At 40.4% G+C, this 23,808-nt stretch overlaps 1 protein-coding gene across 1 annotated transcript in view; it reads left to right on the top strand.

The window, feature by feature from the left end:
* The first annotated feature begins 1,250 nt into the window (after window positions 1–1,250).
* TMEM200A (transmembrane protein 200A) overlaps window positions 1,251–23,808 on the top strand; it is an 86,466-nt gene continuing 63,908 nt past the window's right edge. The window contains exon 1 of the mRNA XM_006144273.3: window positions 1,251–1,333. Within this exon, the coding sequence (XP_006144335.2) occupies window positions 1,251–1,333 (83 nt within the window). The remainder of the gene's footprint in view (window positions 1,334–23,808) is intronic.

Genomic DNA, 23,808 nt, shown 5'->3' on the forward strand with positions numbered 1-23,808 from the left:
GGAATTCTGGGGATTTGACTATCACAGAGTCATTGATAAGACTCTTCCAAGAGCTTTGAGTGTAACTGGAAAAGGAAATCTCTACGTCTCATATAAAGGTGAGGATGCTTGGGTCATTGTACTGTTGTTCATTGGTTGACGGGATGTGTTGTAGTAGCACATTGTGCTGTGGAAACTTTGTCACCAGAAGTGAACTTAAACAGAAGGCATAGGAATGTTGCAAAGAGGGAAGATGTGGATCGATACTTTCTTTTTTTTTTTGGAGAGGTTTTATTTTATTTTATTTATTTATTTGCTATAGGGCACGTGCACTCCCCAAAAAGACAGAGAGAGACATAGAGACAGGAAGCGAGAAATCACCCCCCGGGGGGATGGCCATGCCGCAATCCCTTCTCCTCCTTTCTCCTCTCGGGATCTTGGGCACGCACACACATGCGCCCGGTGTGAGTTTAAGCCACCGGCTGTGGGACTCGAACCGTGGCCGACCACGTGGGAGTCCAGCGACATAGCCATTATGCTAACTGCTAGTCCCTGGATCGATACCTTCTTCCTGTAGCATCTTCATCTCTGCCCTGAGTATTAAGTATACCGTACCTGGGATAGACAAGTCCCCCTCCCACCACTCACCTGTTTTCCTGTGGAAACGAGTTGGTCAGGATTTATTTTATTGCACATGTGAAGAACCTACATCTAATTAGGTTAAACGAAATGATTTTTTTGGCTCATATGACTGGAAATTTATAAGGTAGATCTTGTTTCAATCATACCTAGGAACCCAGAAACTCACGAGATTTTGTCAGAGTTCTCTCTCTCTCCCCACTTCTCAGCTCCACTTGTCTCTGGCTCAGCTTTATTCTGAGGCCCTCTTTCCACCATTGGTAGTTCTAAGCCTACATTCCTGGGCTATGATCCATAGAAAGACAAGTCCTGTCTCTTCTAGATCCCGTGTATATAAATCTCTGCGAAGGGCTCTGACTAGCCCTACTTGAAGGTCACTGAATCAGTTTCTATGTCCAACAGGAAGTGCTACTATGATAGTCTTAGACTGGATTCTGTGCCCAACCCTGTGTGTATGTGGTTCTGGTGGTGAGATAAGGACAAGGAGGCTGATAGGGTGCCATCATGGACAGTTCTGTTGGGGGTCACATAGAGGTGTGGTTCATCCAAGCAAGAGATGCTGCCAATCAAAAATTATATGTTTGTTACTGAAAATAATTGCTCCCTCTTTCTTTGGGACAGCCTCCCGGACAATGATGTGGAGTTTGCACAAGGAGGCAACTCAGGTGCCCAAGGCCATGCACATTACAGAAGTGGGACCTTCCTCCCAACCAAGGTGAAACCCAGTGATGGAAAAATGCTCTCATGTCTAGACTTCATGGAAACGAGAGTGGTTTCCAGAATATTATTGAATGAAGGAGCCCACTATTTACCCATATCTGAGTATTTTTAGCAGATACCTCTGCATTTTTTTTTATTCGTTTGTTTGCCTAAGGATTTCATTTCTAAAAGCCTTAGACATTAGTGATTGGGCATTGTAGAGCCAGTGAAAGTTTGAAGAGAAGTGAAGCAATGAATACAGAACTATTGTTTATGCAAATTCATTGAATTGACTGGATACAGGCCAAGGGAATAGCAAGCAAAGAATAAGATTATCACTTAGGAGACATAAAATGATAAATTACAAGTCAGATTATTGGCAATATGGATATGTGAGCAGTGTTAGGAAGATTGGTGAAATTCACAGGATGAAGAAGCATCTGTGTTGACAAAAGTATGTAGAAAGAAATGGATCAGAAAGGACCAGGCTAGGAAGATAGGTTGGGCCAGTGGGTGAAATGGCTGAATGTGGCGGACAGGTTAACAGTGACTGGATAACATAAAAAGGAGACCTGGGACACCATAAATCCTAGGGCATATGTAGAACTGATATTTATTGAGAACTTTCCTAATATTGCAGATTCCATGTTGCATGCTTTCAGTTCATTCTATGAGGAGATTCAAACCTTTGTGGGAAAAAGGAGTTAAAGTATGAGTTTATTTTGGTGCAGAAAAATCTTGAAATTCATGCATGGTCTTTTCATAATACACTTTTTCCATGAGCTTTGTGAAGGTCTTCATTATTATTATCCAGGTCAGATAGATGGAACAGATTAGAGGGTTGTTAGGGCAAAGGTGCAAAGCATCTCTGCTTGAAGGCAAGCTGACAGGAGTGCCAAGGTGAGACTTTAGGAGAGAATACCATATGCAGATTCTAGGTTTGGGGTCTAGCAAGGAAAGGGGATGGAAACAGAATCAGAAAGCTGAACAGGTGAGCAGATCAATACAGCAACTAGGGCTGTTTGTTGATCTGAGAACAGGAACTCTACCATCTGTGTTGCCTTTAAATATTCTTCCTGCTACGAATCAATCCGAATATGGAATGGGCAGTCTCTGAGAGAGAAAGAGGACTCTATTTGTTATCAGGTACTATTAGGGCAAGAAGGACTGACATTTGTAGACCCTCTGCCATGTGCCTTAGATACATAAGCTCTCTAAATCTTCATTACAGTCACAAAAGGGTAAATATTATGTCCTTTTGAAGCTAGAAAATGGAGGCTAGGAGAGGTTAAATGACTTAGCTGAGCTCCTGGAGCCTGACTGGAGGGTGAAGGAGCTGGCACAGAATCTCAGATCTGTCTGAATCTAGACCTTATCCTGGATCTTCAGGGGAGCCACCCTGGTCCTAGCAGGGCAAGGGCAATTTCAAGTCTGAGTAATAGTAATAAGGAGGTCAGCAGGGCAGAGGGTTATGAAGGAAGACAGCAAGCTAACTTTCAGACATCGAGTGTGAGAAAAGAGCAGGCCATCGGAGGAGAGTTGTTGAGCAGGATGATATCTGGTTTTGGTGGAAAACTTAATAATCCGTTAGCTCCCTCACCCCGCTCAGTGCATGAGCTCTGTCATTATGCAGGATGGATAGATCAGCAAGTCAGATGTTTGGAGAGTTTAATTTTAGTTGCTGATTTCAGTTAAATAGAAGGACCTTTGCCAACTACCATGGCCTATTTTTACCTTTACGCATACAGGTACTTTGCTCTGAAATATGAAAAATAAGAAATGCATACATATGGGGAGGGAGAGAGAGAACTAGCAGGTGCTGACTTCAGTAGGTACGTAGAATACACTCTAGTTCTAAAAGTCTGTACTTCAAGATGCTCCAAATGAAACTATTAACTGATGTAATGTAAGTGATATTATGTCATTCTCCTACAAAAGAAAGGGCAAATTTATATCTGCTTAGACATATATTTATATACATACAATAGACTGTGTAGGAGTAGGCAGCTATTTCAAAAAGTTCATGGAAAATGTAATCAGAGTGCTATCTTTTATTTTGGTGCAGTTTATAAAAATTCATGCATAATTGCATAATGCACACTTCATGAACCTTTTTTTTTTCCCTAATCTGCTATGGAGTCCTTGTATTCACCAGGGAAAGGCAGAGAGAAAAAAAGTGAAAAAGCACCCCTTAGGGAGATGGACACATTTTTCAGGATTTTGGTCATGTGCCCAGTGTGCTTTTGAGCCACTGAGTCTGGAACCCCATGCAATGGGCATGTGGGATTCAGCTGCTTTACCCTCCATACCAGTGGTTGGTGCTTTATGAGTTTTTGAAGACACCAGTGTGTATGTGTGTATGTCCGATAGGAAAAAAGGAAATGAGCAGGCATATTAAAATTGATTATCTTTTGTGACCTCGTAGCTTATTCAGGGAGATAAAACAGCCATGCATACAATTTTAAAACAATACTGTCGTGTGATTTTAGAATTCAAAGTCTATTTCAGAGACTAATCAAGATCACGAAGTTAGCTAGAGTTATAAAATACTGGGTCATTAAAAAAGTCACGCATATTTTTCTCTGTTTTTCTATGCAAAATGTGTCGTGACTTTTCCGACCACTCCACTCAATACAAAATTTAACGGTAGCAGCTCAACATAATTTTTTAAGAAGTATTTTATTGATTTATTTGTCTATTTTTTAAATTTGATCAGAGAGAAACAGAGACAGATTGAGGGAGAGAGTGGGAAAGCAAGCTGCCAGGTCCAGGACTTGAACCTTGGTCTACCAAGTGGCAGTTCAGTGCCTTCAGCACCATGCCACCTCCCAGACCCCAAACATAAATATTATGGATACTAAAGGGAACAGAACCACCTAAAATGCAAAAGACCAATTAGGGAGAGCTTCCAGGAGAAGATGGGTTCTGGTGATTATGTATGGGTGAAGCAAAGGAAGGACATTGTATTGTAGGTAGAATATTTTCAGTGCTTCCAGCCAGAGAGCACCTGTAGCTGAACAAGCTGCAGTCACTTCTCATTACCCCAAGGGAAGATGTGCAGCATAGCGAAATGTGGGGTATCTCAATAAGAGAGTGTTAAAACTTCATTTTAGGATTTGGGCTTGTGTTCAGTGATTTGGAAAAGTTTAAAGAAACAGGGCTTTGCTGTGGATTGAAGCAGGGCTAATCCTATGACTTTGTCTCTTAATAAATGTTATCTGCAAGGAGGCAAAGACTTGAGGGCCTAATGTATAGTTGATAAAGAAGCACCAGTCACTCACACTAGCCATATTCAAGGGTTATTAAGTCATTTTGGGCTCAGACGATGTTTATACTTTTGTTCTCATTAGATTATGAGATCCTCGAGGATAGGGATTAAGTCTCATAATCTAATAAGAGAACTAGATACAAGAAAAATGACTGCAGTGCATTGAAATAAAGCTGGCAGAGAATGGAAAAGAATATTAGAGGCTCATGAAACAAAAGTAATTCTCAGAAGGAGCAGGCTCTTTTGCAAATGGTGAACTAGTCGCAGAGATACTGATGGGTTATTAGCTGCTGGGGTAATAAGAAAATACTTTTCTTTTGAGAATCAGTGTCTTTGGGCCAAAATACGGAATGAATCTGAAGGGTCTCTGTACAACTCTCTCTCTAAGATGACTTTGGCATAGGAGAGACACAGATTTTGGCTCCCACAATAAAGTGAGTGAGATCGGCTCAGTGAATGTGTGTGTACAAATATTCATAATGCATTAGAGTTACTTTGCATTTCTGAGGAGACATATTACTTCCAATCATAAGGACAGTGCATATTCCCAGTAAAAACTTGAGAAAATACATTGATTATAAAAAAAAATCAGGGAGAAAATTTGCCTGTATTCCTGACTCATAGGTGCCCTAATATGTTGGCATTTCTTCCTCATTTTTAATGATTTTTTTCCATAGTTAATGCCATACTTGTTGTGTTTGCTTAACCTTATGTCCTCAATATTTCTCGACTTCTAGGCAAACTTTATTAGTGTCTGTATAATATTAAATTACGTGGATCTATCTCAACTTATTAACTAGTCCCTTAAAATTGAACTTTTAGGCTGTTTCCAAGTATTTGGTATTATAGATGGCACTTGGATGAATAATTGTTAATATTTCATATCACTTTTTTGGACAAAATTTACAAATATTCTTTCTATTCCATATATATATGTATATATATATATATACATATATATACATATAGACACAAATATATATATATATGGAATACATATATATACATATAGACACAAATATATATATATATATATATTTGTGTCAGATGATTTCTTTAAGCAGGATCCATGGAAGGTAATTTCTTGGCCAAAAATCATGAATGTTTAAGACTCTTGATATTTAATGCCATGATGATTTTCAGAAAAAGGGAACTTGTGATTGGAACATGCATGAAGTACCCTTCACCATGCCCTCACCAGGTGTTTTTGTTATTTTACTTGTTTTAACTAAGAAAAGTTATCATTTCTTTTTCTAAGAGTTTTTTGCCTTAGGGCATGTACACTTACTGGAGAGAGAGAGAGAGACACAGACAGTGAGAGGGAAAATGAGAAATCACCGCCCACAGGGGATGGCCATGCTGTAATCCCTTCTCATCCGTTTTCCTCCTGGGGTCTTGGGCAAGCACGCACACACACACCTGGTGTGATTTTCAACCACCAGGTCTTGAGTCGTGGTTGGTCATGTGGGAGTCCAGTGACTTAACTGTTGTGCCATCTGCTGGCCCCCAAAAGTTATCATTTCAAAAGGAATAAGAGTTTATACTAACTGCTGCTCTTTGTTACCAAAAATTCTTCAAAAATGTAGATTAGTAACATGTTGTGATCCATCCATTAAAATAAATTATTTACAAGTGTTCTTGAACATGCACATAGGGGCCCTTTACAGTGAGAAAATTAGCTGTGAATGGTTTTCTGAAAAGCCTCATCCTATGGGGACTCTTTAAACTACAGCAGAGGACAAACCATGACTGAAAATAATTCAGGAGAAGCCTGCTTTAGAGCCAACCCTTGGACCAGACTGCCTCTATAGCCCCATGCAGTTACAGAATATCCTAACTGTATTTAGCCTGCGTTGTGTTCAGGGGTCCTGTGCTCTTGGGCTGCAGTCCAAGCAAGTGCCGGTTTCTATCTGTTCTGTTCATGTGACCCAGGACCAGGTTTTACTGGGAGGCAGGATATGAAAACATTTGAGGTTTTTCCCCAGGTTAAAAAAAAAAATGTGTGTGTATGTGTGTGTGTGTGTGTGTGTGTGTGTGTGTGTGCTTACATAAGGCAGGTACAATTGCAAGAAAGGAGAGAGACAGAGAGATACTGACAGAGGGAAAGTGAGAAATCACCCCCAGTTGAGATGGCCACACCACAATCCCTTTTCCTCTTGGGATTTTGAGCATGTGTGCACAAGTACTTGGCATGATTTTGAAACTGCCAGGTCTGAGACTCAAAGCATGGTCTGTCATGTGAGAGTCCAGTGCCTTAGCCGCCACACCACCTGTTGATCCTGAGAACCTCTTCTTTTTCAGTCACCGAGTTCCCAAAACAAATCAAAGATCCTTGAATTATGAATCTTCTCTTTTTCCAAGAATAGAACATTCCATAAGAAACGCTGCAAGGGGAACCAGCAGTTAGCATAATGGCTAAGTCGCTGGAGTCCCATGTAGTCGATCACAGTTCGAGTCCCGGACCCGGTGGCTTGAACTCACGCCGGGTGCGTGTGTGTGCGTGCCCAAGATCCCAAGAGGAGAATGGAGGAGAAGGGATTGTGGCGTGGCCATCCCTCCTGGGGGGGGTGATTTCTCGGCTTCTGTCTCTGTCTTTCTCTGTCTGTCTGGAGAGAGCATGCGCCCCATAGCAAAAACTTCTCAAAAAAAAGAAAAAGTTTCTTTCTTTCTTTCTTCCATGAATGAGACAGAAAGAGGGGAAAAAAAAGAAAAAAAGACAGAGAGACAGAACCCTCAACAGGGTCCTGATGCTGCGATCCACCTCCAGGTTCAGCCAGGCCACAGTGTGGGTACACTTGTGTACGTGGGTCAGCCTCATGGATTGTCTTGTTATACTGCCATGCCACTGTCTGGCCCCAGGAATTTGGATATTACTTAAATCTTTGTAGGGTTTTTGTTGCTATCCAAAAATATGTGCTTGATACTACAAAGAAATTATTAAATTTATCTTAGAAGCCAATTTGAGATGGTTTTAAATGCCAATTTCAGTTTTTCCACAACTATTTTTCTACAAAAATAATTCACAACTAAAATAAAAATGTTTTTTTCTAGAAGTTGAGGGAGAATAGGGTATCATGATAACTCTACCTTCTTTTATAGTTTTGAACAAAACTATTTTATTCATTGAATAAAAAATATTTTTATTCAACCCACAATCATTTAGAAAGGTTCTTTCAGTATCGCCATTAAATTAGACTTATGACCCATTTGATCCAATGTGAGACTTATCTCCTTACACAATGACATTGTAGAAAACTGAGTAGGAAAGCATGACTAATACATTTATTATTTGCTTACTGATAAGATATGTTAGAGTTCTCATAACATGCATAAATAGTAAATGAGCTTGGTAGGAAGTTCATAAATTAATAAGTGATTTAATAAATATTGTGTGCTGGCAGCTAGGGATTGGGTAGGCATCAAAGCAAAGTCTGTGGTAGAGTTTATATTGTAGATGGAAGAGACAAGCTATAAACACATAAATAAGTGAGGCAGTTTGAGGTGAGTGGAAAGTGCTGTAAGGAAACTCAAGGGATCTGATGTCATAGAGAATGCCTGGGCTTTTTTAGGTCAGATGGTCAAGGAAGACCTGAAGTATTTGAACTGAGGCCTGTGGGACAGTGAGCTAGCCTTGCAAATTTGGGGAGGAAACAGGGTAGATTTTCTACTCAGTGCACTGGGAAGCCATTAGAAGATTTGGAGCATGAAGTTTGAGATTGTTTATTAAAAATAGGAACTGTGGTTAAATTGATGATGGATATTTAGGATGAGAGCAAAACAACATTTAAAACTTTATTATTATTATTTTTTAATTTGCTATGGGACATATGTGCTCACCAGAGAGAGACAGAGACAGACAGAGGAAAAGTGAGAAAGCAAGTCACTAGATCAGGGACTTGAACTGTTGTTGGACATGTGGGAGTCCATTGCCTTAACCACCATGCCACCTGCTAGCCCACATAAAACATTTATGATAAAAACTCCCCGTGAATTTATGCTCAAGATGTGCAATATGGTTTAAGATACTCCTTATGCAGCATTCCTACCTTCGATAGTGTTTAAGATAGGTAAAAATATTTAAAATGAATAAGATATATGAAGAAACATATAAATATATAAATCAGTGTAAATAAGTATAATCTTATGTGAAACTTGTTTCTCAACTATATTTAGTATGGCAACTTGAACATTGAATGCATTTAGTACATGTTTGTTGAAATAATTACATAGGATATTTTATATTGTGAGAAAAATAAATGACCCCAGGGTATAAAATCACACTTAAGATACTGTGGTTTTCTGAAAAGACCAAATTTTTTAAATTCTTAAAAAAATTAGATAATATATTAACTGTACTCTGGATGATAATTTTAAATGGTATTCATAAGTTAAAAATTTAAAGATTGAAAGTAAAAATTTAATGCACAAGTATGATTTTCTTCCTCACATATCTTTTTTTTTTCTCTGTGTATGGGTAAAAATCTCTAGAAAGTTCAATTTTAGAGAAAGGCTTTATTAGCATCTCTTGGTCTTATCATACCTTACTTGACATGTGAAAATTCATGATTTATTTTGTGACTCTCCAAATCCTTGAACAAACCTCTACTCAGAACTTTTCTGTTGCATATGAAATGGAAAAAAGCATATAAGTAATGATACTTGTTAATGAATATTTACCCCAATATTTTCTGAGAGATCTATTTCAAAATGTACTTATTCAGTCATGAGACATTTATTGAGAATGTACTAAGTGCTGGCAATTTGGTACTGGGTGCATAACATGCTTCTCTCAAGGGACTCACTGGCTAGAGAACCATTAGGTGAGACTACAAGTCCTTAGTGTGAGTATAAGAGTTTTGAAGTAAGATGATTATGGGTCCATCCGGGTCTTAAGTTTGGGAAGTAGGAGGTGGTAGTCAGTGAAATTGTGAATTGATTCACAGATGCCTGTGAATTCACTTAAGTGATTTTAAAGGGCACATTATGAAAAGAAGACAGACAAAAAAGGCAGCATTTACCATCCATCTCCAGGTAACAAGGCCCCCTGTGTCTGACTCTCATTCCTGCCAATACCCTGGGGATTTCCTGTTCTCCTCTCTGACTGTGAGAGGCTCATCTGCTCATTTGGCAGGAGACTGGGCTGATTGGCAGGCCCCAGGGACTCATCCCCACCAGGACTCACCCCACCTGCCCCTATGGGCCCAGCCCTCCTTCTTCAGTCCTCTGCATACAATGCTACATCTTGGCTCCACTGCTTTGGGGTATTGTACCCTTAACTACCCTCCTCCAAGTCCTCACTGGCACCACCCTGCCCCGTCACAGACTCCTACAGGAAGACTCTCAAATCGCTGCCTGGCTGCCTTTTTAGTCTCCAGGAGAACATCACTCATTCATTCCTTTGTTTATTCATTCAGTGCATATTTTCTGAGTACTTATCATGTACTATTTTAGATGCTGCAAATGTAATAGAAAACAAAACAAAGTTCAAGTCTTTATAACCCTTGTGTTCCAGCTGGAGGAGACAGACAGTATACTTATAATTTGTTGTGACAAATAAGAAGAAAAATAGAGTGAGGCCCAGGGCAGGAGCAATTGGGATAGGGACAATGTAGCATAGTCAAACAAGGTCCCTTTGATAAGATCTGACATTTGAGCAAAGACCCAAACAAAGTAAGAGAAGAACTCTTTAGAATGTCTTGGGGAGGACTGTGCTAATCATAGGAGGCAACGTGTGAGTGGAAGTTGGCTTGGAGTGTTTGAGTAGCATAGAGGCCAGCATGCATAGAATGAAGAGAGTGTCCATAGAGAGGATCGAGACCACAGGGAACTTGGGACTTTACTTTGAGTAACATGGGAAGCATCTGCTACAGTCCTATCCTGTTGTGGGGGCTTTGCTGGGCCCCATCCTCAAATTCATTATCAGCCTAAGAAGGAAATATGCAGTGAGGGAAAGCCCAGGTGTCCACATTGCTCAGCTGTTGGGCCTGAACCCTAAGAGTAGACTCTTAGAAATTACGTGGCAAAGTGACACTAGTAAAACCCCGAAGTAAGAATAGCTCAGAGAATTCAAAAGTCACATGGGAGATGTTTTACTATGTTCAAAAATTTGAAAAAAAAAATTCATTGTAGATTGAAAACTGTGTATTAGAAGAATTAAAGTATGAGAACTGTGAAGAGAATTTTTCAGATGACAGTGAAAAATCTGAAGTCCAGAGAGGCAAGGTAGTTCACTTTTCTTTCTTTTTTTAAAGAGTTTTTTTTTTTTTTTTTTTTTTTTTGTGTTGGGGCAGAGAGAGACAGAGAGACAGAAAGCGAGAAATCACCTCTCAGTGGGGATGGCCATGTCGCAATCCCTTCTCCTCCATTCTCCTCTCGGGATCTTGGGCACGTATGCACATGTGTCCTGTGTGAGTTTTAAGCCACTGGGTACAGGACATGAACCGCGGTCGACTACGTGGGAGTCCAGTGACATAACCATTACGCTAACTGCTGGTCCTGGCAGTTCACTTTTCTACAGTGCATTTACTAAATTAGGTGTATGAACAGGATTAGAATCCAGGCCTTTCTCTAACCTAACAAGGCCCTTGAGTAATGTGGATGACTTATATGTGCTAAGAAAAAGAAAAGAAAACCTGTGAAATAATGGACTCTATTAGCCTTTTGTTGAGAAGTTTGGAGCATGCCCAGAAAGCCTCCTCAGAATCAGCATTCATTTGGTCACCAGATATTCATGGAGACCTACTGTATCCCAGGCACTGACTGAGTGTGATATTTGAGAGGCTGTGAGAAGAGTGGGCAGGGAGTGACTCTAAGTGTAATTTGTACTATGAGTATGGTTAGAGAAGGCTTCCCCAGGAAATACCATCTAAAATGGGATAAGAGACCAGGATCTAGTCTGGAAGAGATAAATGCTCAAGGAAAATCCCCCATAGGAAGGTGAGGGAAGGAAGAAATTTAACACTTTCTAGGAGCAGAAGGAAAGTCTTACTACTAAATCATAATGAGCAGGGGAGGAAGTAAAGGAGGCAAGGGTATAGCCTGGGCAGTGACCCATCAGTAATGTTGGAGAGAAGTGAACAGAGTAGATAGGCATTTAAGGCAACACTGGCAGGCGTTGATAACCAACACTTTGTGGGAAGTTGAGGTCCAGGAGACTTCAAGATTTTGATGCAAGTATTGTAGATGATAGCATTTGTGTAGAAGAGGAAGACTTTTCCTGAGTTCAGCTCATGAGCTGAATGCATTAAATGTGACATGCCTTAGGACCAGCAGATGGCATAATGGTTACGTTGCTGTACTCCCACATGGCCAACCTCAGTTTGAGTCCAAGACCCTGTTACTTGAAACTCATGCTGGGCGTGTAAGCATGTGTGGCCAAGATCCTGGGAGGAGAATGAAAGAGAAGGGATTGCAGTGTGGCCATCCCCCCAGGCAGTAATCTCTGTCTTTCAGTTGCTCTGTCTCTCCATTGAACATACACACCCTATAGCAAAAACCTCTCTCTTTTAAAAAAAATGTGAGATGCCTCTGAGACACCCTAGAGGAAAGACCAAGTACATTTTTGTACAGATGAGTTTGGAGCTGAGAAAAAATTTGAAAAGGCAACATAAATTTGAGTCATTAATATGTAGTTGGTAATAAATCCACGGAGAGAATAGAGACTAAAGAAAGAATTTAGGAGTGTACTTTTGGGACTTCCACATCTCAAGGAGTTAGAGAAGCTAACTAAGAAGTAGCAGTCTGTTTTTATATTAACACATGAATACCACACTGGGTAATTTATAAAGAACAGAGGTTTATTTAACTTATGCTTGTGGAGGCCCAAGATCAAGGGGTTGCATCTAGTGAGGATCTTCTTGTTGGTGGGAACTTTTTAGAGTCCTGAAGCAGCACAGGGCGTTACGTGGTGAGATGGCAAAAGTAGAGCAGCTGGGCCTGCATTCACGTCTGCTTTTCTTATAGAGCTCCCGGGAGTTAATCGCGGGGCCTTCCCCTAATGACTTCATCCAGTCCCAATCACCTCCCAAAGGCCCATCTTTCAACACCATAACTGAATTGTCTTCACCCTCTCCTATCAGCAAATTTTGACATATGAACTTTTAGGGAATACATTCAAACCATAGCACAGCCCTACAGGTAATTAAAAAGCCAGATTGTAGTGTTATTTATGAAAGGAACATGCTATTAGCAATATAGCTTTTTTTGGTATGTGGTTCATACTGTGTCCTTTCTGAAGATTTAGGTTCAGATTTTTTCTTCAATTTAATCTACCAGCAACCTTGATGTAGTATAGCCTTCAACCTTTGGGGTGAAATGTGATTAGAATTATTGAAAATCATTTTTTAAAAAATATCAGAGGATGTGTGTATGTACGTATGTGTATTAGAAAGAGTGAGTGAGAGCAAGCAATTCCCCCCCCCGCCCCCAGTGTGGCCTGGTCATGCTACAGCCCTTTTTCCTCCAATTCTCTATCCTGTTGGGATCCTGGACACATGTGCATGCACATACCTGAAGTGTATTTTCAAGCCACCGTGGCTGGGACTTGAACCATGGTTGGTCTTGTGGAATCCAGCTTCCTCTATGCAGCTCTTACCTGCTATGCTATAGGGCTAGCTCTGAAAAATCCTTTTTGAATTTTACATCATAGTAGTTGAGAGTGTTAGAACATAATATACACATAAGTCATGTAATACAATAAAATGGTCGAATAGCATATCTGAGGTCTCAATATCTATATTGTGCTAAATACTCATCTCTTCCTACTATTAACTCCACTACTGTCTTTCAATTTACTCTTCATACTTTTTAAAGCAGTGGCAGGTTTATTACCAGGTCATATATTATTTTTGTGATCAATATTTTTTAAACCACAAATAGAAGTTAAAGCTATTAAACCTAGAATAAAGTAGTCTTTTCCAGGACGCTGTATGGAAAGCATATGATTCAAAAGAGAAGTGCTTGAACACATAGAAGACCAAGGAGGGTTATCCTGGATTTTACTGTGGACACATTTTAGGTCATTAAAATTGAAGAAAAAATAAACCTGTAATGGAGGTTGTGTTTGGCCTCTCCTTTTGGGAGCTTAGCTGGCCCGTTCTTAATGTAATGATTCCTACCCCTGCAGAGGGGATCATCACATCCTTGCTATTTTTCTACTGGGAAAGACAAACTGGACAGTAACTAATAGTACATAAAACTAATGTGCAGAAATGTAAAGTCAGCTTTGTGCGAGCATTGTCAAATCGGAGGTGATTACTTACATTTACTTCACATTTTCCTAATCTTCCTATGTAGTCTTTTCATTTAGCTTTCATCATATTCAAAAATACGATTCAGAAATAGCCTAACTTAGAAGTCCAACACGCTATCCATTGCACCATGGAGAAATAGCCTAATTTATAAAGTGAAGATACAAAAACATTTAATAGTGCTTACTATGTCTATAATACTCTCTTAAGTTACAATTTAAAAGTGTGAAAGAACTGTCCTGGACTTTAAGTCCTTTGGGAGTTAGAAGCGTGCTGCCCATGGTCTCCTGTTTAATAAGAAATCTCCAGTCAACCTTTTTCCACCTTTCTCTGCCTATAAAAAGGCTTAGAGGGGACACTTATCAGTGGTCTTACTTGTCTTGGCATGTGTCCACAGATAGAAGCTATTCCAGATATTGCTCACTGCTGGATGATACCCCCTCTTACCTGCCTCCAACCGCAAAAAAAAATATTTTTTTTCCCAAATCTTTGTCTTTGGATGAACCACTTTAAAAAATGTCCAGGAAGAGGGGAGTAGAGCTGTTTTCCTATTTAGAGAGGAGTTTTACAAGTCTTGCCCTTGGACTGATACGTCTGTTATAGAAATTGAATGAAGAACAGCTCTCAGCCTAGGTCTACTGAGATGGAGACCCACTGACCTTTCCCCAGGTGCAGTGCTCTGAGAATGTGTCATCTTTCTGCAGTAACTGCAGAATATTGAGGGACAGTCCCTAAGCTGTCTGCTATTATTCCTGGACAGGGCAGTTGAAGTGTGTATGTGTATGTGTGTATATGTATGTGTGTGTTGAGATAAACAAATAAAAAAGTTTGTGAGAAGAGAATGTCATTTGAAAACTTAGTTACAGGAACCAGCAATGTTCATTTGGTTTTTATCCTCTAGTCCAATTTATCTAGTAGGATTTGAGACATTGTTCCATGAAAGTTAACCTTTGAAAGGCTGTTTAGCCAATCTGCCTGGAGCTTCTCTGAGTGGGATCCCATTTCTGATCATCTATCACTTCCTCTTCCATTATCTCCAGAACCCACTGCCATGTGACTGCCTTGTTGAAGTGGTTCTCTTTCAAAGATATTTATAAAAATGTATGGCCCAGGGGCGAGCAGGTGGCATGGTGGTTGAGGTACTGGACTTCCCACATGGCCAACCACAGTCTGAGTCCTGGACCTGGCGGCTTGCTTTCTCACTGTCTCTCTCTTTCTCTTTTTCTCTGGTGAACTCTTGTGAAAAGCAAATAATAAATAAAATAAATTATATATACACACACACACACACACACACACACACACACATATATATATATGTGTATATATATATGTATGTATATATATTTAAAGTATGGCCCAGTTGTGGCAATGTGGATGAAAGGCCTGGGTTCAATTCCCTGTCCACCTTCAAAGCTGGGTGTAGTGGCAAATGTCTATGGTTTTAGCTACTGAAAGACTGAGCCAGGAAGATAATGACATAGTGAGACCCTGTCTTAAAAAAATGTGTGTGTGTATATGCATTTACATGTACACACACACACACACACACACACACACACACACAGAGTACTTATATAACTGAGATTTGTTTGAGGAGTCTCTGTGCCAAGGATAATTTGAAAGTCATTGGAAATTTTGTGCATTGACATCTAAGAGCTACAAGACCTTGGGCAAATTACTTCACCTCGCTGAGCCCCAGTTTAACGTGGAGTTGCACAACCTGAGCTCCTTAGAGGGTTGCTGAGGGGTTATAAGGGGCCCTGTCAGTAAAGGACCTGACACAGCATGTGGCACAGAGGACACTGCCCAGTGCTGGTTGTGTCCCTTTTCTGGTTCCTACTGCTTCTCTCCATTCATTCCCACTTGAATGTGCTTGCTCCACACACGTGCTGTATGTGAGACAGCACTTAGCTCTGATGGGAACTCCTGGAAACGCACTTTTCATTCTTCCAGATCTACCTTGAGTTCAAGCACCTCTTCGGTGGTGTCTTTGTCCGCTTCTCCTGGAAGAGTTGGCCGCACCCTCTGTCACTTTTGAGGTTCTTTGTCTGGTCAGTGTTAAGTCTGTGTGCCTTGGTAACGACACATCTACCTTCTGCCCCTGTCCTAGACCAAGGGGTACACGCAGTGAGAATTACGTGTATGTTCATTGTCCTTATGTCTTACTCAGGAGAACAAAAAGGGTTGAGTGGATAGTGGAAAGGGAATAATTTTGTTTTTCCTTTTAGTGAAGTTGCCTAGCAATGTTATTTAAAAAATGGAGCCTGCCTCAGTTCCACAATGTAAAATCAAGTGCTTGCTTTTTGGAGTCCAGTGGGTGGATTTAGAAGAAAGACTGCAACCCCCGCAAAAGTATCCGTCTTCCCCTCTTACAAGAATTTCTACCTCCTTCTCTGATTAAAGGCCCAGTAGCTGCACTTAGCAGGAAGGTCTCTGCGGCTGTTCAGTCATTGTCTGTGGCCAGGCTCTTCAAGGCACCTGCTCTGGTCTCATTGTACCTGGAAGCCAGGAAGCAAACCCTAGCATCTGGGGAATTGTAGGATTGCCTATAGGCCAGGGAGTGTGGTATTGTGTTCCTGAGTCCTCCTTATGTTCCCATATCTTTGCTCAAGGGTTATTGGACTTGTTAAGTTACATTGAATTAGAACAGCAGCTCCAAGGGATTCATCAGGTGCCTGCAGCATCAGGCAGGTCAGTGTCACCTCAACCCAGGAATGCATTGTGTCAAGCCAAGGGCATTAATAGTCCAGAGGAGGAGTCGGTGGTGGGATTCTGGAGACAAGGAAGCACTGTGAGACAGCAAGTCTGGGCATCCCCATGCTTCTCACCACAGTCAGGTAGGGAGTATTCAATGGTGGTAGAGAATCCAGCTCTTCCTTAGCCTTACTCATTCTGATGTTTTGAAACATCTCTAAGATCACCTTGATAAAATTAAAGGTTTAACACTTGAATGCCTGGCCGTGGCAAGTAACTTGGTTCCCTTAACCATCGTAACTCAGCCCAGTCAGTTAGCCAGATACTGCTTTCTGGGTCTCTCCAAAAATACAGTCAATAAATTATGAGCTGTCATGCTTCAAATCCAACAAGTATTTCCAGTCTTGTATTTTTTTAGTGTTTTAGTACATCACATTTGGTTGTCATAGAGATAAAAATGAAAGGAAAATGATAAAAAAGAAGTGATAAATACTGTCTTCATTACAAGTACAAAGGATTCCCCCCCCCCTTTTTGTATTTTTGGAATAATTCTTAACAAATATTAAACTTTTAAGGCCTGAGGACCAAAAAAGTCTATAGAAATAATTTATTCAAATAATATGAGTAAAGGAATAACTTCTTAACTACTTTCTCAACATCATAAGTTGTTTTTAATCAGTATTTCATGCTAAATAAATTTACCCTTTATGAAAGCTTTTTGTGGGGTAGCTTATTCTAAGCATTTGTCAGGTTACTGAAATATTTGTCAGCATTCCTCTCTCTAAAGGTTGCATAACATTTTGTTACCTGGGTACTCAGTAAATTTTTTTTTTTAAGAAGTTTTTGCCATGAGGCAAATGTGCTCACCAGAGAGAGACAGACAGACAGACAGAGACAGTGAGAGGGAAAGTGAGAAATCACCCCCCAGGGAGGATGGCCACACCACAACCCCTTCTCCTTCATTCTTCTTCTGGGATCTTGGGCACGCACGCACACATGCCTGGCATGATTTACAAGTCACCAGGTCTAGGACTTGAACTGCAGTTGACCATGTGGGAGTCCAGTAATGTAACCACTATACCATCTGTTGGCCCTGGGGATAGTTTTTTAAGTAATAGAAAAGAAAATACTAGATTTGGATGGTGGTGCAGCCGTAAAACACAATGTGCTGTGAGGCAGACCCGCACGAGAAGGTTGCTGGTTACATCTAGAGACCTCCCCGAGGAACTGAACACGCGTGGACCCGTGAGCTAGGCTGATTGAAGCTAGACTGTGGTTTTAAGACCTTTTGGAGGTGCTGTCTCGCTGTCTCTGTCTCTCAGTCTCTTTCTTTCACTTGAAGAAGTAGTAAATAAGTTTTGAAAATGTGTTTTTAAAAGGAAGTATTAATTCTTGTGACATTTAGAATTTACCTTTGTAATTTTCTTGTCTCGGAATAGCTTTTTCCCAGATGTGTTATTAGATATTTTGGTGTTTCCTATCAAGCTTAACCTTTGAAACGATGATCAAATCACTCTGCAGTAACTTGTCAATGTGTGGATAACACTCCTATAAATTTTTCTGATGAAATTCTTTTCTTTTTTTAAGAAGCTTGAGAATGTTAGAGATTGGCTTTGGTTTTCTTCCAATAGTTTAACAAAAATTATACTTGGAATACGTTTGTTTATTATCTTTTTGCAAAATGATCGATCTTTGTCACAGCACCTCATCCAGTGGTAGAGAAAAACACATAAAGACAACTAAGTCATTTTTTTCTTTTTCTTTTTTTAAAGAGATTTTTACTATAGGGTACATGCACTCACCAGAGAGACAGAGAGAGACACAGAGGCAGAAAAATGATAAATCACCTCCCAGGAAGAATGGCCATGCTAGAATCCCTTCTCCTCCATTCTCCTCTTGGGATTTTGGGCACACAAGCACACACACCCAGTATGTTTCAAATTGCTGGGTCCAAGACTTGAACTGTGGTCAACTATGTAGGAGTCCAGCGACATAACCATTATGCCATCTGCTGGTTCTCGATTCAGTCATTTTTAATACTGTCTTTTGCATTTAAATGTGGAAGATCATAGGAAAAAAAGCCACCTTTATCCGGAAAGGATTTACTGTGTTAACATTGTGTTCCATGCATGTGTGTTTGGGACATTATCAGTTGTGGAGATCACGTAATAAAAATTCTTAATTTCTTAGCACACACAGCCACCACTAAAGAACTGAAGGGAGCCAGGGCTCCTCACTGGGACGCGTGGCCCACGAGGTAAGTGACAGCTGGGCATGACCTCAGGGCCTTGGGGGACTGAAAGCGACCTACTGGTGACTTTTTAATAATCATTTTTATGTTTATTCTTCCAGTGATCTAGCAGAGTTTGTTGAAACTCTAAACAGAGCTATTGTCAGGAATTTGTCAGGCTGTTTCTTTTGTTAACTTGGTTAAATAAAGCAGATGCCTTATTTTGCCGATAGAATTCCTTGGCAATAAGTGTTTTTAAGTTGACAGAGATGGGTCACCTGTCCTTGTAAAACTTACTGTAAAAATAAGTTTAGAGTTGAAGTATGCTATTTCAGAAGAATAGCTGCCCATTCCTCCAGTTTTCTCCCCTCCACCCAGATCCTTAGAAGAAAAGACCTTAATTAGAAGCTCATTGTTTAAAAATAGAAAAAAATGAACAATTTTATCTACTCTTTTGTAATTTTACTTTTTGAAAAAATTTGCTATAGAGCATGTGGGCAGGCTGGAGAGAGCCAGAGAGAGAACATTAGAAAAACAAGCTCCAGGGGTGTGGCCACTCTGCAGTCCTTTCTCATCTATTCTCCTCATGGGACTTTGGGCATACATGCATAGGCATCTGGCATGATTTTTCAGGCCTCCAGGTTCAGGACTTGAACCACAGTCAGCCATAGAGAGTCCCGTGCCTTAAATACTACTCCACTTGCTGACCCCAACCAATGTGTTTTTCAAACTGCCAGGTCTGGGACTCGAATTACACAGTTGGCCATGTGTGATCTAGCTGCCTTAACCACTAGGCCACCTGGCTGGCCCTTTTCTGTCATTTTAAAGTTACACCGTGTTCTTGAAATAAAATTGCACTGTGTTCTTTATAACTTTGAAATCTGTGATCTTTCATGCCACTTTTCTTTTCTCAAACGTTCTCTAAGAGTTTGAGCCTCAACCAACTCATAATGCCATGTAATTTCACATTGTTATAAATAAGCTACAGGAAGAGTTTTCAGGTTGAATTTTTCAGGGTTACCTTTTGCTCTTTGGTCATTCTTTGGAATAAAAAATGGACAGATGAGAAAATTGTGCTTCATTTGAGAAAGAAAATCCCATTTTTTTTGAAATCATATTTATATTCTGAAGAAAATTGTCTGTATGGGGGCTCTTCAGCTTGAATGATCTAGAATTTCTTTCTATATTTTACTTGTGTGTGTGTGTGTGCGTGTGTGTGTTTGTGTATGTAAGTATGGATCTGGGTTTATAAAACAACTAACATTCAGTATTGGAGAAACAACTGTAGTGTTGGAAGAGCTTGTTGGTTCTCAATCTCTGAGCTAATCCCAGGCCCATCAGTGTAAGGTAAATGATCACTCATGGGATGAAACCAGGAACCTGGACAGGGACTGAGACTGAGAGGAAGGATAATGGGTACCTGGGAGGAACTTCATGTGGCAGGACTTGAGTGTTTTAAAATCTTGGGTTGGTCTCGTTGCTTAGTGGTTCAAGGAGCTGGATCCCACACAGCTGACTGTTTGGTTTGAATCTTGGCCCTGGCAGGTGGAAAAGCATGCCAGGCAGTGTGTCTGCATGCCCCAAACCCCAACGGGATGAAAAAATGGAGACGAGATTGCAGAGTGACCATGCCTTACGGGGGTGCTTTCTCCCTGTCCCTGTCTCTCTCTGTTCCTAACTAATGCACATGCTCTCTGGTATTTACAAAATAGTCTTCTCTGTTGAGAGGAAAAGCTACTGAGTGCAATCAGGTCAGGGCTGAAACCTACCATGGACCAAGATTCCACCTGTGAGAGTGAGATATGATTGCCTTAATGTACACCTTTTACAAGCTATTTAAAAGAAAAACAAAAACAAAAACAAAACAAAATGAAACAAAAAAACTTTTTTGCCATAGGGCACGTGGGCTTGCTGGAGAGAGACAGTGAGAGGAAAAATGAGAAATCACCCCTTCCCAGGGGAGTGGCCATGAAGCAATCTCTTCTCCATTCTCCTCTTAGGATTTTGAGCACACATGCATGCAAACTTATGTGCCTGGTGTGATTTTTAGGCCAGCAGGTCTGCGACTCGAACTGCAACTGGTCTTGTGGGAGTCTGGAGTCTTACCCACTACACCACTTGTTGGCCCCTACAAGTTGTACTCTAGAATCACTGAGAGAAACTGTCTCATTGTCTGTCATAAAGACTGGCACCCAGCAATCAATGCTCTTTTCAGAGTAGTAGAGAGGATCTAAGGCAGTGATTGGGGGACCTTCTAACCTCCTCATCTTCCATGTTTGTATTGTTCCCCACATGGGTGTAAAATTTGCCCAATTTTTACTCCTTCCAAACATCAACCTCCTGTGTGAAAAGGAAATCATGGGTCTTTAAACCTAAGTGACTAGCTCTCAGACTTTTTTCACCCCAATACAAAAAAGAAATTAGTAAGAAGGTCATTTCAACAGATAGGAACTTGAAACACTTTCAAGTAAAACAAATTTGCCTTGCATTAAGATATTATTTTAGAACTGTGCTTAAAAGCAATTTTCCTTTTCCTTTCCTGGCAGTAAACTTAGACCCTTGTGTATACCCTTGTGTAGGTCCCCCTGCAGGACTCCTAAGCACTTCTTTACAGAGAACCTAATTCTGAATCTGAAGCCTTCAAGCTGTGGTGCAGCTTATTCATCAATAAAGAGTGGGTAGAAAAGGGCTCGTCCTTAAATTATCCATTCTAACAGGACTTGACCTTTAAGATGCTTTCCAACTCAAGCATTTTGTGACAGTATACCTTTTTAATACAAAGGTGATAGTGCAAGAAACTGAAATGCTTAAAAAGAATGAGTGATTACCTGCCTGTAATTGTCCCTGTGCCCTCCTGTGTTTAGAGTAAAGATAATAAAACAACATTAATGGCCTTGCAGAAATTCCCAAAATTCCTTTGTAGCAGGTTGGATGATCTTATTTGAACAAAAGTCCTTTTTTTATTTAATTTTTCGGTTTTTTTTTCCTCTTGTGAGGCATACACATACACATACACACACACCAACAGTTTCTCCATCCTGCGATCCACCCCCAACTTCAACCAGCCTGAATCATGGATTCACACACACTTGCTTGTATGTGCATATGTATGTGCAGGCACCACACACATATATGCATATACAGAGATGCCATATGTGGGTGTACAGAGATCCCATGGGACAGTGAACCTAGGATCCTCCCGGATGGCCTCAACATCCCTGAATACTGTGTTACCATGGGTGGTTTGAATAGGGTTCTTTTGTTTTTTTGGAGAGGTTTTCGCTATAGGGCGCGTGCGCTCGCCAGACAGACAGAGAGAGACATAGAGACAGAGAGCAAGAAATCATCCCCCGGGGGGATGGTCACGCCGCAATCCCTTCTCCTCCATTCTCCTCTCGGGATCTTGGGCACACATGCACACGCGCCCGGCGTGAGATTTAAGCCACCGGGTCCAGGACGCGAACCACGGTCGACTACGTGGGAGTCCAACGACATAGCCATTACGCTAACTGCTGGTTCCCTGAATAGGGTTCTTAAAAAGGTAGATAACTTCGTATCTTTCTTGTTTCAGTGTGATTACTGGACTTGGCCATGTGGCTTCTCAAGTTTCTTTGCCATTGTTTGAGTCAACTGAACTCTGGTCTGTAGATGGAATTCTGGACCGAAATCATGACATAGTTTCCATACCCTTAAGTATGTTTCCTGGAAACGGTCATGCATGAGGCTCTTTGGCAGTTATACTTGGGAATATTTAGGTTTAAACTTTCTCATTAGAGTGGTTTACAGCGCTCCTCATTTTTTTATTTTCTTCTGGGAAGCTTTTTAAGTCCTATTAGTCTTCGTGAAGGTAGGAATAAAACATATGAGGCTTTGTATTCCTATGTCTTAGAGACCTGTAAATTTACAGTTAGTTTCTGAGCCTCGAAATAGTTTTCCTTTCACAGGTGGAAGTTTTATAATGAGTGGCATGGGAGTTGAAGGGAGAATGACCAGTACCACTCAGGAAAGGGGAGAACAATGTTTCAAAATTCAATACCTTTATTATATATTGTATTAGTAGAAACCTTGGAGAGTACCATGTCTCTTTAACTAATGCAGAAAAAAAGAAGAAATTGTAAGAGTTAAAGTTGTAGGCAAGCAATAAGGCTTAATTAAGAAGTCAGAAAATATAAAAGTAACTAGGATTATTCTGGAGAAGAGAAAGCTTGTGTTACTGGCTTTCAAATGTAGAAATAGATAGCTTCTTCTCTAGGTAAAGCCAGTTAAAAAGGCAATGTGCTTAAAGTACACTAGATTATTACCTATGAAGGTATTTCCTAAATTGATAACCCACAGAATAAATTGCTGGGAGAGGTGTTCTATCTGTCCTTGCTTAGGGAGCAGATGACCTATCTATCCTCAGGCTGAGCCAATTCTTTGTTTAGGTAGGTTCTGTTTTTGTTGATGTTACAGGTGCATTCTTATATATGTTTCACTCTCATAATACTTTATAACCTAAATTCATATTTTATTTTTTCTTTTTTTTTTTTTGGAGAGGTTTTTGCTATAGGGCACATGTGCTCGCCAGAAAGACAGAGAGAAACAGAGTGACAGAAAGTGAGAAATCACCTCCCAGGGGTGATGGCCACACTGCAATCCCTTCTCCTCCATTCTCCTCTTGGGATTTTGGGCATGTATGTACACGTCCCCAGCGTGAGTTTAAGCCACTGTGTCTGGGACTTGAACCATGGTTGACTACATGAGAGTCCAGTGACATAGCCATTATGCCACCTGCTGGTCCCTACATATTATATTTTTTCTATTTCTGATGAGGAAATTGATTCATTGAATGAGTAATATAATTAAATAATTATGCTTTCTCAATTTTGTCACCAGAAAGAATGACTATTAACTTTTATATTTGTAAATATGTATTTGATGTTTTGTTTTGTGTTGTTTTGTTTTTGAGAGGTTTTTGCTATAGGGTACGTGCACTCACCAGAAATACAGAGAGAGACAGAGAGACAGAAGGCAAAAAATCACCCCTTGGGGGGGGTGGCCACTCACAA

This window comes from Tupaia chinensis, unplaced genomic scaffold (assembly GCF_000334495.1).
Source record: "Tupaia chinensis unplaced genomic scaffold, TupChi_1.0 Scaffold000117_2, whole genome shotgun sequence".
NCBI lineage: Eukaryota > Metazoa > Chordata > Mammalia > Scandentia > Tupaiidae > Tupaia > Tupaia belangeri.